This window comes from Cyprinodon variegatus, unplaced genomic scaffold (assembly GCF_000732505.1).
Source record: "Cyprinodon variegatus isolate N-32 unplaced genomic scaffold, C_variegatus-1.0 Scaffold135, whole genome shotgun sequence".
NCBI lineage: Eukaryota > Metazoa > Chordata > Actinopteri > Cyprinodontiformes > Cyprinodontidae > Cyprinodon > Cyprinodon variegatus.
The window spans coordinates 617,505-637,079 of record NW_015150588.1 but is presented as its reverse complement, the minus strand read 5'-3'; the positions used below and the strand labels follow the sequence as shown (position 1 = coordinate 637,079).

Below are 19,575 nucleotides of genomic sequence, written 5' to 3'. Positions count from 1 at the left end.
TATATATATAAATATTTTTTTTTTGTGTGTGTGTATATGTGCGAGTTATTTCTTTGTACTCTACAAATGAAAGATATTGCGTACTGTATGTAAAAAAACCAAAAAAAAAAAAGACAAAAACATGGAACAGATTCTATACTATTTGTAAATTACTATTATGCTTTTCTTCCACAATAAATAAAAAAAAATAAAAATAAAAAATATATACTTTTTTAAATGATTTAAATAAGTTTTACCCACCTCCGCCCTATTTCCTCCCCCACTGCAAGTGATTGTTGATTCACAGCATCAAAGTCTTCAGCCGGGGCCTGAGCAGCAAAGAACTCATTTCATTCATTTCAACAAAACTTTTCTACAAACTTTTTTCTCTCTGCGAGTGTCTCCAGGTTAAAATATTATATATACTTTTGTATTTTACATTTAGATCTAACAGTTTTAACAATGCATCTTTTTATCACTTCATAGAGGTCTGATATAAAAAAAAATAACACATGGACCTCCTTCCAGTCTAGTTTTCAAGTTTCTTCCTGGTGTCCTTCAACAGCTCGTCGGTCTTGGTTGAGATTGGAGTCTGTTTGAGGTTTTTTTCATATATTCTTCTCTCATAGTTTTATGATGAAAATTGCAGACCTCTCTTATCATTCTAAGTAGAAAAACTTGCTCAATCAGTGGATGACTACATTTTTCTTTGACCCACTGTACTTTCTCACAGCACTGTTATTCACAAAGTTACGCAGATGAAAAACTGAATTCAGTTTCTGAGAACTAGAAAGTAAAGCGGTCAGAAAAACTTTTAGGAAACATCCCTGAAAGGTTTGGTTGTACCCACAAAACAGAATGAAAAGATTTGATAATCCTCAATGATGCTTTATGTTTATTATGTCTATTTGAATCATCATCCCCGAAGGGATTTCGGACAAATGTAATGAATGTCAGTTGTAGTAATGGATCTGTGTCTGTTAAATTTAAAAGACTAAAGTCATGATCTCACACTATCTGCCCCATGAGAACCTTATTCAGAATGCATTATTTCATCACTTTGCTGATTTATGATACCTTTGTCTTCCTTCAGTGTGTTTTTGGCTGAGCAGTTTGAGTCCCTGCAATCCCACTTGGACACAATGATGCCTGCAGCCAAGAAACCGTTCCTTCAACAGTTTTATTCTCAGGTATTGGAAAATTCAGCTTTCCTGTATATAGCCGTCTAAAGACAGGTGCCATAATGATCATAAATAATATCGACATCATTAACCGCGGCCACTCTTCTTTCACAAGTTAAACTAATTTTGTTTGATTTACCTTAAAGGGTTTTATCGTTTTACAATGTGTTGTATACTTAATATAGATGTTATAGTAGATTTCTAAGGGCTTGGTTCAGATATATTCGTAATGTCATAAACTGTTAAAGAAGCAATTACAAAAAAAGATAAAAAAATTATTAGAATAAAACATTTAATCATATGAAGTCTGAATGATAATTAATCAAAGGGAGTTGTTCTTTGGTTAAAGCCCAGTGTTGATCATAAAGTTGCTGACATAAATTAATTTATTTACATTTTATGCTTTTTTTTTGTTGTTGTTGTTCTACAATTTGTAGTTTCTATCCAGAATTGATATTAAACAAAAATTGTGCATTTTTTTTAGCTAGTTTTATACATTTTTATGGCCCCTTGACATTTGATGCTTTCCCATAAAGTAAAGTAAATGTCATCTCCAGATTTCTGGGAAATGTTGGTGGCTTTCTATAGCTTAGTAATATTTTCAACTTACAGAGAAATGATGACTCCTGCCAAGAACTGTAATGCTTATATCCTTTAACATTTGTTATACAGTATCTAATGCAACAAAACATCCAAAAGACATTTGCTTCTCCATGTTTTTCCTCTCACAGACCGTGTCCACAGCCAGCGAACTACGTAAACCAATATACTGGATAGTGGCAGCCAAGGCTATAGACTACGAACAAATGCTGCTGATGATGGCCGGAGTTAAATGGGATATCAAGGAGATAATGTCACAGCACAATGTATATGTGGATGTTCTACTGAAGGTAACACTGGTTGTAAAATGAAAAGGTTACTGCAAATGTCAAGTATGATGTCTTAAAAGCTTGTAGTCTATGAAGAGTTACCTGGGGTTTCACTATTGACAAAGCTATACATGAAGACAGGGAAGGGCTGCTGGATCCTTTTTTACTGGCAACGTATTTATGTTCAAGTTTTTCTTTTGCTGATTTTATGATTCACGTGACCAAACCTGCTTAAAAGCTAACTATAAATGAAGAGAAATGATATCTTCAATGCATTACATTTACTTGAAAATCAGTACTGGCCCAAAACTTGGTCTTGGCATGAGCATTTTCCATGTTGAGACATAGATTTTTGTTGCCTAATAATAGGTGTATGAATAACCTACTGTTTTGGCATAAACAAATTAAAAGGAAAAAAAGACATGATGTGAAAGATGTTAAAGTAGTTGTTTATATAAAATCAGCTGTCTTTGCCCACCATACTGTAGATTTTTATCTAGCAGTGAATCCTTTTGCATGTACGCAATAACGATGTTAAGAACAAGGTCTTTGTTATTTACTACCTTAAATAAGTCATAATCAGTTTATTATAGTTAGACATGTCAGTGCCATGTTTGTTCTATAAAACATTGCATAGATTAATACTTCACCCTTTTTAGTTTTGCATGTCTTATAACAATATTATTGTTTCTTACCAAAGTCCTATATATCTCATCTAACTAATGATATCCCAAGACACAGCAGTCTTTGCTTTCTGATTTTGCTGACAGATATAGATATTTTTTCCAGACATAAGTTTCTGCTTGTCGGCCTAAAACTGCTGCTGCGACACAAAGTTGTCTACTGTAAGCAAAGAAACTTGCTAAAATGTTCTGACAGCACATAACCTTAGAGCTGCATAGCTATGTCTGGTGTTTTGAAATATATATGCGAGACAATACATTCAACTGCAGTCTTAAATGAAGTTCAATTCTTGTTCATCCAGATCCTGAATTCATATACAGCTGGTAAGAAAATGTTGGTCCTCATACTCTTTATTTTGGTTCTAGTTAATAATGTCTAAATGAAATTGAATTATAAAGCTTTGCCCTGGCTTTATAAAACAGTGGTTTACCTTGAATATCATAACATTTGTTAAATAAGAGTTTGAGCTGCACTCTACACAGCCCTTTCTTACAAAGATGTCTTTGCTGGGCATGTGTAAGTTGTTATGGAGAACATGTGTCATCACGGAGAGAGAGAGGAAGCTGCAACGACCAACACAGTCTCTCTTTCACTGTGAACTTCATCATTAAGGATAAAAAATGATTAGGTTGTGATTTTGCTTGCTATAAGCGAGCTTAAATAAAACCATAGAGAGAACTCTAGCAGTAGGATTAGGTTTTGCATCTGAGATATTAAAACAATATAAATGGCTTTTGTTTTAAAGATGAGCTTTCTGACTCTGTTTGTGGCACTGGGTTTCTAAGGAAATCTTTTCCTTTACACACATACTAAAGTCAAAGGATTGTTAAAAAAAAAAAAAAAAAAAAAAAGATGAACACCATTGATAATATAATCTCAGATATTACTCCGGGAGCATCTTTGTGGGGCTGGAAGCTCACTGCCATGGCGGCTTGCCACTTTAAAAAAAAAAAAAAAAAAAAAAAGAGTTGGGTCTGGTGCTTTTTTTTAAACAAACTGAACTGAAGTCCTTTTTAAAATCTGGCCCCATTTTCATAACACATGTAGGTTCTCTGGAACTGCGGGTAAATATGAATTTGTCAAGCTGAATGTTAAAAGTTCTTTATTGACTGTTTTTTTCCACTAATCTTTACCACCTTAGGACTGAAATCGGAGAAGAACTGTTATGGTGTGTTCACACCGAATGGGTTCTGGGTGTCAAAAATGCCTAAACCCTGAAATTGGAGAACTTTTTCCCCCTGGAAAGCATTTTCCAAAAGTCAGTTTATCTTTTATTAATTTCATTACAAAATATAAAAAAAAAAAAAACTTTTTATTCATTCTCAGATAAGAAAAAGTTTTGCTATCAGTGTGAAAATTTGTTCTCTCCAATATATTTATTTTACTTTCAAAAATATCTCCCTCTTTTAGAACGCATTTGTTTTCTTAAATCTAATTTAAAAAAGAAAAAATTACTCGATAGTTGTACAGTATCCATTTTTTCCTTTTTATCAGATTTTCCTATAAAATGATAAAACTATTGCTAAAATCAAATCCCAATCCCATTTATTAAAACTCTGCTTTCAAACGTTGCATTTGATCCTCTTGGTGGATTTTCATGCTATAATCACCAAGGGGACCAGCAATTTGTAGAAACTTAGTCACATTCACTTAGCTGCATTTACAGACGGTTGTAGTTTAAATGTCGATACACAGATCTATTGGCAGCCGAGGGTTAAGGCTCATGCTGATCAACATGTGGTGAGGAGCTAAACTGGAGTCAAATCCACTACTTTTTACATTTACAACAACTAATCCTTCCAGTGAGACACGGCCACCCCATGGTGTCCCTTCCTCTGTCCCTTTTGGTAGCTTGTCACTGTTCAACTATAGCTAAGATATTCACATCTGCCTTAATCGACCTCTTTGGGCTTTCTCACCTTCTATTGTCGAATTTTAGCTTCAAGGAAACAAAGTGTCATTGAACACACATATTGCTGAACACCTTTCCAAAAAATTTAATGTAACAGGGTTTCCGCGGGTCATTCAAAAATCATTAAAGGTCATTAAATTATTATTTCTTAAATTAAAGCCTTAATTAGAATAAAAATTCATTGAATTTGATAATCGTGGCTTTAAAATGGCTTCGGAAAAGAAGCTTGAGGCGGAGAAAAGGCTAGAGAATGGGAAAAATGCAAATTTGAACCAAAGGGGTGGGAAAATTAGGAACTTGGGACATGGCTGCAGCCTGGTGAAGATGGTGAAGGATTTTGCCGCGTATATATATATATATATATATATATTTAAGTCATGGGTACTTGTTGATGGCATTAAGATTATTTCTAAGAGCATTACAGTAAATAAGAGTTACTCATTCATGTATAAACCCTGTGTTAAATAGGGAGTAGGATGCCTCATTTGCATTTATTTCAAAGGAGTTCAGGGGTCCCTTAAAGTGAGGCATAATGATTTCTAAAAATAGACATTTTTGCTTTCGATTTAATAATACACTAAACTGGAAGCTGCTTATTTGTGTTATACAGATGCTAATCATTCCTATAATATAAAAGACTGATACCAAACCCCTGTGCCTCCAACAATGTAAAGCTATATAAAGTGCTTTTTAATCTTAACTAAATTAGTTTATTTGAAAAGGATCCTTGAAAATCCCTGAAAGAAACATTGCCATATGGTTTGTTTTAAGTACCTAAACAGGTTGGGATAGTACAGCTGATGGGCAACATGAAGTACATTACATCCAGCATGTAGTTTTCCCCCCATAAGGTGCTAATACCACGCACTGTCAACCTGCCAGACAACCCTAATGCATACGGGCTGAGTTATGGTGCACTGATTGAAAAAAGAGTGTGCCCCATTTTGTTGCACTGCACTCGCATACAAACACATGGGCATATTTTATTCATGAACTCAGGTTGATCGCTGTCATTCTACTATGATTTGCATATAAAGTGGAAGAGGAAAGCAGAAGGCTCTGAATGACTTTTGTGGCAAAATGCTTAAACCAGAAGTCGTTATGAGACTATTTGTGAATGAATGACATTCAATTCTTTTGGTGAAAAATGTATGTTTGTTTAAAAATTCTTGGTTCATGTCTTATTTAAGAAAAAGAGGACTTGAATTAAAACTGTAAGACACATCAGAAAACACCCAGTAGAAACACCCTTTACTGAGAAGCATCTATCTTATCTGTACGTCTTCTTGATGCCCCCCACATTTGCTTCTATAAAAAGAAAAGTAATGTCACAAGTGTTTGTCATCTATAATTTAACATTTTAGCGAACTGCAAGTACATAAGACAAACTCCATCGGTGGGTTTTTTTATGGCTTCAAACCAAGAAACATCAAAACATAACACACATAATGCAGCCTATTGCCTCTTGTGACCAAAACAACCTTGCATGTTTATATTCTGCAATCTGCATCATCCTCTGGGATAGTTTCTCTTGACAGTTTGTGCCAAAACATAAAAAGCCAGCATGCTTTTTTATGGGTGAGTGGGCCTTGTCTATATGGTGTTGCACTAATAAGAGTATGAAGGTTCACTCAAATAATGTTTTTTTTAAGAAGTGCATTTAAAACACTTTAAGATAACTTTAAAAGGCCACCGTTGTGATGATAATAAATGTATTTGTTCTTTTAATGGATTTATAACATCCCACCTTTTCACTACTCTCTATTTATTGTTGTGGAGCAAGTAAGATTACTGTGCTGTCATTGCATTTACACACAAAAAAAATGTATTAAAAGAACAAGTATGGCAACCCTATTTTCGAAATCTTTTAGTCGAGGTATGTATCATGGTAGCCAATCTGCAGTTAGCTGCCAAACAGATATAAGTGTAGCTTGTTAGCTTTTAAAATAGCATTGCCTTTATTAGAGTGATGGGCGGGTTCCTTTAACCTCAATGACTGATTGACATTGCTGAAAAATGTAAACGTAACAAATTTTGAGGCAAATGCTAGGAGTTTTTCAGCCAGCTGACTACCAATGTGCAGCAACATGTGGGAGTGGGACACGGCAACATCTTTGTACCTTAAGACTGCTAATCTGACAGCCCAGATTAGCATAGTAGATTGGTTAGAATACGGTTCTAGTATCTTTCTAAAAGTTAGTTTTTCAGAATATATTTATCAAAATAAGGTTAATTTTTTTTTTAAAATAGCTTGCATTTAGTAGGTGATAAAGCTTCCGGCTTTGGTTAATTTTATTAACCAAAAGGTACAAATAAGGCAGCCTTGCAGATAAATGCTGTGCGTTAGTTGAACCATCCGTTAAAAAACCCCAAATGCTTTCTGCGGTTAGCGATGAAGTCACTTTTTGAGTGAATGTTTAATAATATTTTACTAACCTGATGTGGAATGTGTCAGAAAAAATAATTATCTTTCAATAGAATTTATGTCTCTGTGTGGAACTCCAGACTGCCTGATGAAAAATACTACTTATTTATTCATTTATTTTTTGTTCTGTTCTGTTCTCATATGCTATCTTCTCTGTCCTCTTAGGAGTTTGAGCAATTTAACAAGCGGCTGGGTGATGTTTCCAGACATGTGCGTATTCCTTTGCCTGTGTCCAACGTTCTCTGGGAGCACTGCATTCGCCTAGCGAACAGGACTCTGGTTGAAGGGTGAGACAACCTGAAAGAATCTTGGATCTCATTCTGATAAAATCTGGGGGTCTGGACAATTTTTTGTGACATATTTCTTAAAGCATTAATATTTTATTTGTAATCATTTACTTAATAGAATCTCCCAGAAGATCTTTACTTTTTTGGGATTTCACTTTTAAAATTAAGAGTCAGATTTGATACAATGCACAGCTTTACCTCTCATGCATGTTGTTCTAAGTCCTTTATATATATATATATATATATATATATATATATATATATATATATATACTGTATATATATATCTATAGAAACACACATCAATTTCAAACAGATGGTATCGGCCAATACTGCATAGCCAGGTATCGGGTTTCTGCATCGTGGCCAAAAAATGGCATTGACGAAACACTAATGATGAATATAGAACTCTTTCCTATTAGCCTAAATTATGGCATTTTAGTGTTTTTTTTGTTGTTGTTTTTTTGTGGAATTTGCGATAGACGCAGCCTGGTGATGTTAATGAAGTGCAAATAAAGCAAACAAATGGGCATTAGCATGGTACCAGAGAGGAAACTATTGCTGTTTTCTACTGTTTCCGAAGTGGAAAAGAGGCAGAAAACAAACATATCATAGACATATCATAAATGCTGCCCAGCATAGTGTGGCAGGAGTATATGGGCCTGATTTAACTCTACCAGATATGTTTTATGTATAGCTATTACCTTCTCCATATGTCAAAGCATTCTGCAGTGAAATGTAATGCCATATTCACAGAGTTCAGTTCTTTAATAAATGGGACTGAGGTCATTTTAATAGAAATAACAGTCCTCTACTTTAACATGTATATAACTATAAACCTCAAGTAGTGTCAAAATGAAGACACCATCTTAGCAATGTTACCTATTCTATATCTGTTTCTCTGGAGCCTCACTAAACTCCCATCAGAGAGCGACCTTAGCTCTGCGCTCACTAAACAACATCATGCGTTTGACACGTCGCTTGTAATGCATTTCACTCCTTTTTTTCCTCTGGAAGTGAGAAAACCGGAATGTGATCGGTGACAGAGCGTATCATCAGGGTTGTTTTTGCACCTTTAAATTTCAGATCACTTGCATCCCTGCTGTTAATGCGAAGCATGGGCCCTTTTAGACGGTAGGTGTGATGAGTATTTCTGCCAGGTTGGTGACAATTAGATGAGTTAGGCGCTAACAACAATCTTGACGTTTCACACGTTTGTTTGTTTTTTTGTGGGTAGAAGAAAGGATGTGGATGTTGGTCCCTGAAAGCATCCTGGTATTCCTACTTAAACATGTTACACTGACAGTGTGGGTGGGATTGTAAATTCAGACTGTTTCAGGTTGGAAAAAAAAAAATCACCTAAATAGTTTAGTGCCGCAAAAGTTTTCTATAGCAGAGGGCAAACACAAAATATTGAGCGTAGGTGGTAGGCATACCCTTACTCACTGAGGAGGGGAAACATGTTTACCTCCCTGGATATTTGCTAAACACTTTTCCTTTCATTTTATGAGAGAATTTTTGAACTCACTCCGGTGAATAAATGTGCCTTTACGACTGAGACTTATGCTGCCTTCCTACTTTTCCCCCTGTGATCCTCTTTGACCAGCTTAATCCAGAGAAACACACACATCCCAACCCTTGTCATGATAGAGCGGTCATGTTTGTTTGTTCTCTGCCTCCCTTTCTCTCTTATTTAATTTTCTCTGTCAAGGGCTCATGTCTGCACAAAAAATGGCTCTGTTAGCATTCTGTGTTGGAGCTCAAGTCCTCCACAGCAAATTTAGGCAAGCCTGAGAAAAAGGGGAAAAAAAGCAGGAAGAGAGGGAGAAGATGAGAGAGAGGGGTGATGAAACGGACGAGGCATTGCTGAAAATGAGAAAAGAAAGGAGGAAAGGGTGAGACGGCGACCGGGCATGTCTGCATCGTCGCTAATGTACTGTAGAACAGCTCCTGCCATGAAACACAAACACAAGGGAGGGAAACACATGTGGGTCCCGCGCCTCGAACACACTCAGCTCACTTACTGTAACATGAAAATAAATGATCAGGTCTAAAGCTAGCACCTCAGATATGATGAACGTTTATTGTAGTATGAACACTAATGCGATTTGGAGGAAAAGCTCGTCCTACTGCACAGAGAGGAGATTGCAGAGAAATGGGATTTGGCTTCATGTTTTACAGCTTTATCTGTTTTCATAGTGAGTTTATTAAATGTGTGCCCATTAAGCGCATATAAATGGAATTTAAGTGCATTTTGTTAAGTTTTCTTTTTTCTATTTAAATATTGAAAAAGAATATGTATTCATGTATAAAATAACGCCTGATCAATTCTCCAATTGTCTTCTTGGTTGCAACGTCGGCCTTCGCCTCTACAGGTGCTTTTTGCCAGTCTAATTGTAAAAATGATAAACTTTAAATTTGCACAGCACGGTGGATTCAGAGCTCTCAGGAGATGCAGCCACAGCAGCACTCTGTAGAGGGTTGCACTGTATTTTATTTTGACATTGAACAGCTTTTTGTAGTACCACTACAATCTGCAGAAAATCAGCATGTCCACTCATCTGGTTGAAGATGACCGTACTCGGCATAAAAAATAGAAAGCAGAAACAACAGCCTCTCAGTCAGACTCCTGTGACCCATCGCTGTGATGACTTACGTAAATCAAATGGTATCATTTGTTCTGTCGTCACCCTCCACTGCAGCTACGCTAACGTGAAGAAGTGCAGCAACGAGGGCCGAGCCTTGATGCAGCTGGACTTTCAGCAGTTCCTGATGAAGCTGGAGAAACTAACGGACCTGCGACCCATCCCCGACAAGGAGTTTGTGGAAACCTACATCAAGGCCTATTACCTGACTGAGAACGATATGGAGCAGTTTATCAAAAATCACAGGGTAAATCAATTTAATAATGTCAACAAATAATTTTTTTCCCTTAATCCTTCCCTTTCTTAGTGTCTCTTTGTGTGCATGCCTATGCAGGAGTACTCCATGAAGCAGCTGGCCAACCTGGTGAATGTGTGTCTGGGTTCACATATAAACAAAAAGGCTCGTCAGAAACTTCTAGCTGCCATCGATGACATCGACCGTCCCAAGAGATAGACTCGTCAGTGTATCCTAGACATAAATATGAGCTGAATGTTTCCCTTTAAAGTTTCAGCTAAGAAGGATTTACTTTGCTGTGGCGTCACAACCGAAGATGTGTATCTATAACGCATTTGTCAGCTTGTTCATAATAAACTTTGGTGTTGTTCTTATGTGTCCATAAACACGCTCCTGTTGAATGCGCTCCATAACAAGCTGGTGCAGTTTTTCTACGTTCAGATCGATTGTAAGATATCCGCTCTCACTTTAATAACACTCTTGTAGTTTTTTTCTCATATAAACTTCCAAAAGATCCAAGATCTAAATATCTGACATTACAGCTTCTTCATGATGGAAGAAGACATTGATACGATAACGTTGCACCGCTCTGTCTGAATGTGTTCACTCCTGGAGCGAGAGTGCGTTATTATCCCTCACCTTAATGACTCACTCTTCCAGCCTGAACTCTACGCTCGCTGTATAATGTTTGGCTTCAGGGCGTTGTTTCTCTGGCCCTACTGGATTCAATGTTTTTTTTCTTTCTTTTGTTTTGTCCACAAATTAGATCAATCTAATATAAAGATGATGATTCTTAAAATGATATAGATTACTGTAGTGTGGGTGAGGTATTTGAACCAGCTGCGTACTTTGGTCTATTCTCTCTGAGGAGTGGAATGTTTTTCCTTTTCTTCATGGACTTCATCCATTTTTGGCCTCTCTACTGAGCAGTAACGCTTGGTTTGTTTGATCTGATGCGTTCTAATAATTAATAGTAATTCCATTTAGAGGTGCAGAGTATTCCAGAGTAGAGATGCAGATTTTTTTCCACTCCCCAATAAAAAGTACGACTGACTTAGATTTCTCTTTGATGTGAGCAACAGTCCCAGCTGAAGAAGAATCACATATCCCAAAACAAAATGGTCATAATCCTCACATTTTAAACTCTTTGGAATGTTAATAGTTGGTCCAGCTAGCATTACTAAAACAGCAAAACAGTTTGCATGAATTCTTAGAGAATATCCTCTTTACCTTCACTTCCAAGATTTCTGAGCATTTTCTTTTTGTAATATGGTAAAGATTTAGGATTTAGTTTTTAATCTCTTGATGCCTTAATTAATTGCTCTTCATCATATAGAGGATAGTTTATCTATATACAGTAGGCCTCTACATCTGAATGCCTCCTCTGGCTTCGTTTGTAGACTGCAATAGAAAAATGGTTTACTCTGAGTCTGCTTCCTTTGGTCACCGTATCAACACTGAAGATTGTTATATGCGGTGTGGTGCATTTGCTTAACAGGAAAAATATTGGATAATTGCCTTTTTGAGCAGCTGAAATGTTTTGTTGTAGTTTTTTCAAACCAGAGCAGACATAATAGCCTAAATGTTCCTGACCTCAGATTATATTTTGTTACACTTCAGTATAATAGGTTAAATTGATCATGCAACTGTCACTACCAACTTTCAAAGTTACCATCTTGACATAAATTAGGGTTTGTACAAAGCTTAGTGTTGGAAGTATCCATCTGTAAGTCATTGCTTACTTTCAAAACGAGGTTTTGCCCAACTTTGTGGCATTTGCAAAAACTGACATTTAAAGAAAGCTTTACCCGGAAAATGTCGGAAACCTAATTTGATTATATAACTGATTATAGTCAGTCTCAAAACACACAACACAGTTAATTTCCATATTTAATGTGTGATTTTTCAAATGTTTATTTCTAACATTTACTGATTATTCTGGTAAAGGTTAATTTTTAGGAATACAACTTTAAATTCCTTCTTACTTCCATGGTTACCTAAACCCTGATGCTGTTTCTTATTTTAAGCGACTTTTTTGATTATCTAGGGGCATCTACGTTGAAAGAATGTACTGATATGATTCAAATGCTGTGAGAGATGTTTTTGTTTTTTTTCCTGTATGAGCAAATTAAATTCCAAGTTACACAAGTTAGACCTTATGACCACTTAAAAAGCTTTGATAGTTTGGGTAAAATTAGAAAACAGAAGATCCTTTCTGTTTAAAATGGCTTTAGGTTGATAAATGGATCCCAAGTTTTCCCAGTATTTGGGATTCATCCATCTTCAACTCTTCAAAATCAGTAAAATGTGATGAAAGTAATCATGGACAGAACATTCCCTGAACTAAAGAGCCGGCCAGCTGAAGGGTTCTCCATTTTCCACATTACCTGTAAGGTAAACGAAAGAAGTTAAATGTTTTGATGTAGCCTCAGTGTATCTTGTTTGCAGCTATTTCAGGAAGACTTATTGTAAATATCACTGTTTTGAACATTGCTGTATTTATTTCATCCCTTCTTTTTTTGCGGTCTTTATATGGCCGTTGTTGGTGATGTTACCACATATCGTGTGACTGTACTGTATGAAATCTAAACCATTTAATGATCATCAAGTTATGTTAAACTTTAAGTGCACTATAGTTAAACAAATCTATATGTAATGATTGTTGTTGGAGGATAGAGGACAAATAAATACACTAACACTGGATGTGGCTATTGTGTATGAATGATGATTACTGTCAGTCTTTTAAATGTCTCTGCCACATTAGATTAAATAAATCTGCTCAGGCTTCCCATCATCATCTATCAGCATAAACTTCCACTGATCCTGATGTTTTTCTCAGCCTCCAGCAGGGCTGTGTCAGACTAATTAAGGTGATTTCCAATGTAGCTGCTCGCCTTCAGGGAAACTCCTGATGGGGTTGCCCACATTGACCTATAAGGGTCTATGAATGCGATATCTCAGTGTTTATAAATGTTCTTATGGCTCCTTCTAGAATACATTCATACTTATGTGTTCTCTGCAGTCCGGTTCACACAGGTGACTTCTTATTTACTCTTATGTTGTTTCAGTTAACATTTCTTTCTTCACAAAAATATTTATGAAGGATGGTGCTCCCCCTCCAGCAGCTGATTTGAAAGTGGCATATCAGTCCTCTTGGCTTTCACTGGCTTTCCACACGAGGGGGGGAGGGGGGGGCACAAAACAGATTGATGACTAAAACATGTTTATGTGTACAGTACTGTGGAAAAGTTCAGAGTCATCCCTCATTTTTATAGATTTTGCTCTCAACCAGCCAGAAGTTTTTCTTGATCAGTATTTTGTCAGGCTGTCTGAAGGTCTTTTTGAAGACGTTTTTGTGCTTTGGATCATTTTTCTTGTACTGTATTTTTAGTCCAGTTCGTGGCCAAATGCAGGAGGTTTTTGCTAAAGCTGTGTCTTTGATGGGTCTACGTGTCTCAGTGTTTGAGCAGATTTGCTCTAAAAAGAAAAAAATCCAGCTGCTGCTTAGTTGACCTTTCATTTAAAGGGAAGATGGCGGGATTCAAGCATTCCCTCTGTCCTTTGTTTCATTCATTCTTTATTTTCTATCTTCATCTCTTTGGTTTAGTCTTCAATTTCTCAATCCTTGGCTTTTTCCTTCTGCCCCTTTTTTTCATAATTGTTTTTCTTCCATTTATCTCACCTACCTCTTTTTTCCATCCTTCCTTCTTTCTTTGTATCCTTATTTCTCATTTCCTCCCTAGTTTCCATTCTTCTTTAACTCACTCTTTTGTATTTGCAGAATGCTTCCCTAAACAGTTTTTTATTATTTATTTCATATGGAAAGGGGGAAAAAAAAAGGACTATTATTGTATTTTGAAATCGTTCACACAAAGATGGCATAAATTTATGGAGAAGAAATTAGATGGATAATGAAGATGTATGTTAATAGCAATTACTATTTTGGAATGTAGATACCTAAAAAAAAAAAAGATTAAATGTTTATCTTAAATAATAAAGTGATTCTGCTTATACAACAAATTCAGAATGTTCAATCATAGACTTGGACAGATTCATTTTGTAAAGACGAGTGTATACTAAAAGAAATTTTGTTTAAAACGGCTCTAGACAATTTCATTTTTTTGAAGTGCAGCTTTGAAAAGAGTAATAAAAACAGAAAAAAATGGTTTATATAAACATATGACCGTATATTTACAGTTCTAACATTAATTTGTTTTTTTTAATACTATTATTAGTATGATCATTATTATTATTATTAGTTATATATAAATGTGATTATTTAAGGTAAATCTATACAGGGATCACTATTATGGCAATAAATAAATGAAAGAAAGTTTATTCTTTCTCTCTCACGCAATAAACTACCAGGTTCACACATCTAGAGAATGGATTCTTTCTTTATATGAAAATAGCAGAGGGTGAGTCAGACAGGACGGTGTTCATCTATAAACCACAAATTTCAAGAATTGCCACAGTTTCTCAGGTGGATTTATTGTTGATATGCTTTGATCTAAATCATTCCCAATTTTTACTAGATATCTGCTCCAATGTGAAATATATATTCTCGATATCCATCCGTCCATTCATCCTCTTCTGCGTTATTCAGGGTTGGATCGCGGAGACAGCATTCTAAGCAGAGATACCCAGACTTCACTATCCGCACACACTTACTCCAGCTTCTCTGGGGGGCCCCCGAGGCGACACCAGGCCAGCTCAGAGCCATAGACCCTCCAGCGTGTCCTGGGCCTTCCGTGAGGCCTCCTCCAATGGCATATTATTCCCTCTTTTTAGCATTATCCAATCTGCCCATTTACTGAAAAAAATGTGCATCATGTTACAAGCAGACACAAATGTTCCTTTTTTTGGTTCATTTGACCAGAGCGTCCTCTTCCTCCATGTTCGCTATGTCCTCAAGGGCAGTGATTAGCCTAAAATAGGATAGTTCATGGCCTCCTTCCTGCTCTTCCACAAAGAACAGATTTATAGAGTGGCAGTAGTTGTTATCCTTAACTGTGGACTCATCGTGAATGTTTCAGTCTGATTAAATGTGCCATTTTTTTTCTGTTATTCCAATAACATTAAAATGTCTGATCAGTGAAATGTAATTTTCCACATATTAAAAAATCACTTTCTGTGGTTGTAAATTAAACAAAGATTTTGAGAGGGGACTGCTGCAGACCTGCACTGTCAGGACCCTGGCTGCAGGGCCGCACTGTGAGGTCTCCTGTTAGAACCGGAAGTTTATTCAAAGATATTAAGTAAAAGTGAAGTCGATTCGAAGCCTTTCTAAAGTAAACGTTATTGTCGATAAACTCCCTGTGAAGCTAGCTTCCTTTCACAAATAAGTGTTTTTATGCTGGAAATTTATGTACCGGTACATGCACAATTTTACTCCCACCAAACTCCTATCTGGAATAATGGATATGTGCCACATAAGTCTTTGTATTTGGATCGCTCAATGGAGAAGGGCATTTGGTCTATAAGACATTTTCTAAACGACAATGGAGGTTGCCTGTCCTATGTGGATTTTGGCTTACTGTATTATTTAAACTGCTCCGACAGCAAGCATGTGCTGTGCACTATTCCCGGAGGCTTCGAATACAACTTCTGGAATAAACCTCCTGTCCTGGCAGTGCAGGTCTTGGTCCTGGCAGTGCAGGTCTGCAGCCAGACTCTCTTGAAAGTTTTAAAAGGTTTAAGCATGATTGTAACCTTTGAAGGCACTGTACGTTTGATAGAACATTTATAATCTCTCTTTTTGGCATCAAGCCTTCATCAGTATGCAACCACCACTGCTTTGTATGCTAGCAGACTTTTCCTCTCCCTTCCACCTGCTGATCAACGTCTTCGGCTGATCGTGTGTGAAACATTCAGGTTCCCCCTCATTGAGGCTGCTACCCCATCAGATAAAAGGCCATGCCCTCCATGCTCCTGTGTGTCAGCCTCTCAAATCCTGTGGACTGATTGTGTTGAAATCGCCGCCAGTGACCCAAATGGCCTCTTAGGTCTTCATAAGCACATAAACTTCATTCATGCTTATTCACACCTGCTTAGTCAAGAACAATAGATGGCAGGGCTTATTAGGTTTGTTTACTGTGCACAGTGGTTAAATCTGACTCTGTGTCTGTGGGAGTGGGACGTTACTTGAACCGTGAATTTTTTTGAGGAGAAGTTGATTTTAATGGGCGTGCATGAAAGAGAACACCATGGAGATGATCAGCCGGAGTGCAGATTGATCATAGGTCACAGAGGAATTTGTATGAGTGGAAGAGGCTTTTTATCAGTGCGTCATCTGAAGCATGCAAACGTCTTTGATCATCAGAGCTCTTTTAAATGCAAATACCAAGCAAGTCAAACTTTTCAATTCAACAGTTAATTGCTCTAGTTCAGAATTACTTCACCACGTATTACATAGTGAGTAGAACAGTGGCTCATAGCAGGTTCCTCCAACTTCAATATGCCGTCATCTATGAGAGATGCTTCGATTTAAATGAAAGTCGATGCTCGTCTTGGAAAAGCATTTCTTCTCATATTTAACTTTTTTGCTTTACTTTAAACATTTTAAAGATTTGAATGCATCTATAATCCCCCAAATTTCCTCTAAATTTTAAAAGAAAATTATGCTTAACTTTTTTCACAAATTCTAATTACTTATATCTTAACACAGTAATATCTTACTGGAGCCAATAAATATAAATTACTCTGACAGATTTCCTAAATTATTAAAACATCTGAGACTGAATTGTGAGGATAAGTACAGCGTAAACATTTCACTACTCTGTAAACATTTTTACAGGTGTTGCTGCCTGAATAGTGTGGTCTCTATGTAGAACCTTTGGCACACTGAGCTCATGTTTCTGACTGCAGCTAAGTTTTAAATATAACAGAGTTGTGTTCAGCAAATTTTAATATCCATTCTGATATGACTCCCTTTTTAGTGCATCCACAAAGCTTTACGTAGGTTATTAGGATCACTTACTTTTATACTAAAAACAATTTTTTTAATTGGTTTGATGTAATTTTCTAATCCTAAATGTTTTATGTTTTGTTTTTTCATTAGCAATGAGCATAAAACATTTAATTTAATAGAAACACAGGCTTCAGAACACCAGCCTGTGTATAATTGATCTAAGTGATAGATTTCATTTAGTAAAACAACAAAGAACAAATCATAGATGAATACATTTTTGATAATGCTCTATTTTTTTAAATAGTAGATTAAAGCATAGGTTTTGTTTGGTAGTGATTTGATGCAGTGATGGGGCTTCATTTGGCTTGGTAGATAAAAACAGATTTTTCTTCAATTAGTTTTAAAAAGATATTCCCTTAAACATAATTTTCTCTCTTCTGATGTCATGTTTGAACTTCAGCGATTATCCTCACCGTATCCAGATGCCAATAATGCTTGAAGCTGCTACCATATATAATGGTTGGTTGAACAGCTACACCTGATGAAGAGGTCAATGAATGTATTTACAAAAAAGACCTGAATTACATCCTCCTGAATGATTGTTTTTCAGGTAAATTAGTTTTGACCCAATGGGCTGCAAACAGTTGTTAAAACAGAAGTTCTGCTTTGTTTACACTTGTGTATACAAAATGACAAATAAAATCTAAGTTGTCTAAGTCTTAAATGCTCAGGCTAGTTGTAATCATGTAAAAAAAAAAAAATTCAGCTCCATGTCAAAAATAGCTAAAATAACTGTCATCATTTCAGTCATAAGAGAATTTTAATTTAAAAATAAAAAATCAGCCTAAATTATACATCTCTTTACATTTATTTTTCTCTTCATTCCTTCACATAAGCTAACCTATCTTTACTCATTTATATGCTTCAACGCCTCCTGCTGATGTTGCCATTTATAATATGAGACGATAAAAACTCCGACCAGGTTTTTTTTATATTGTGTTTCAGCTAAGAAATTTTTGTTTTTCCTCTCAGTGGCTGAAAGCTATGCTGTAGGAGGCGGGTTTATTAAAGAAAAAAAAAAAAAAAAAAAAACAGTATTAAAGGTAATTTTCTGACACTTGGAAGGAGAGAATGAGAATCCATTTTCAACTAAAAAAAAAAAATTCAACTTATTTATTGGGATTTTTTTCTTTAGACTAACAAGAAATAGATTTTAGTAATAATTGACAGAAATTGGGGAGAAAAAAGTGTTGCTATAATAAATAAAACAACCTAAATGTTCAGTGTTTGGATTTATAGCCTCTTTAAGTATGAACCATTTACTGCTTTTCCGGCAGCATTGCTTTTTGTCGCTCCAACTGTTTTGCACATTTACAGTGACATGCTTCTTTACTCAAACGCTGTCAGGTTGGAGGGAGAACATGAAAATAATTTATGACCTACATTTTGACTAGGCCAGCCTGTTTTTGCTGATCTAATCTATTTGCTGCATCCCCTGCTTTTCATTGTGTCCCTTGGTCTTCAATATTCTGTTTGTTTAGTCATATATGATATTTTAATAAAGATTTTCACAAGATAGTAATAAATCAAATAAAAAAAGCTTAGGAAGAGTTACCTGAAAGAGTTTGAGTGGTGTGGGAACTTTTTCTAAGCTCTCCAAGTGTCTGTAGAGCATTTTTGATAGATAGCTGTGTAGCTTGTCTTCCACATGAGTACAGCTGTCAGTCAGAGTCACGTATCTGACAGAGAGGAGACAAGCACAATGGAAAGGCACCTTAAGAGAGTTTGGGTTGGGAGAAATTTCGGAGCATCAGGCAAACAGAGAGTCTCATACACACTTGAGGACCTTTTAATCTCGGCGTCTCACTCTGTAAGAGCAGAAAATCGAAAAGTGTACCCGGGGAAACCGGTTTAGACAAACCCATTCAGTCTTTGATAATGTCTTCACAGAGCTTTTCATTAAAGCAAGCTTATTGAATTAGCCTGGTCCCTAACAAACCTGCAGAGGAATGAAAAACGTCTGTTTTCTGAATGAAACTGAAGACGGCTAATTGTCCTGTGGGAGAATAAATGAGCAACGTTCATGTCTCTTCATAAGTGTGTCAATTTTGACTTCTTAATGAAAGAAGCCTTTAAAGCTCGCTGATAAAAATGTATTTTCAAACAGCATGAAAGAAACGATTTTTACTCTTCCAAAGCCCTTTGGTAATTCCATTAAGACTTATATTGGGGCAAATTTCTAACACAGTGGCAGTATTTTATCATCCGTCTCACTGGCAAGGGGATAAAAGCAACTAAGCCTGCTTTGTACACTTTAATGAATGTCCTCTGAGAACCTTGTTCCAGCACTTGCTGCTAATTTGTTGCTTGGCTAACTGTGCCTGAATGGGAACAAATGTTTAGTGTGCTTGTAAACAAGAACAGGGCAGGAAATACTCTTAAGAAATG

At 36.2% G+C, this 19,575-nt stretch overlaps 1 protein-coding gene across 2 annotated transcripts in view; it reads left to right on the top strand.

Annotated features, from left to right (window-relative positions):
• The window catches only part of vps50 (VPS50 EARP/GARPII complex subunit), a 148,987-nt gene extending 136,095 nt beyond the window's left edge, over positions 1–12,892 (top strand). For both annotated transcript variants that reach the window (XM_015376513.1, XM_015376512.1), the window contains 5 exons: positions 1,073–1,169; positions 1,892–2,050; positions 7,216–7,337; positions 10,040–10,229; positions 10,317–12,892. In XM_015376513.1, the coding sequence (XP_015231999.1) occupies positions 1,073–1,169; positions 1,892–2,050; positions 7,216–7,337; positions 10,040–10,229; positions 10,317–10,436 (688 nt within the window). In that variant the 3' untranslated portion in view covers positions 10,437–12,892. The remainder of the gene's footprint in view (positions 1–1,072; positions 1,170–1,891; positions 2,051–7,215; positions 7,338–10,039; positions 10,230–10,316) is intronic.
• Positions 12,893–19,575: the final 6,683 nt, after the last annotated feature.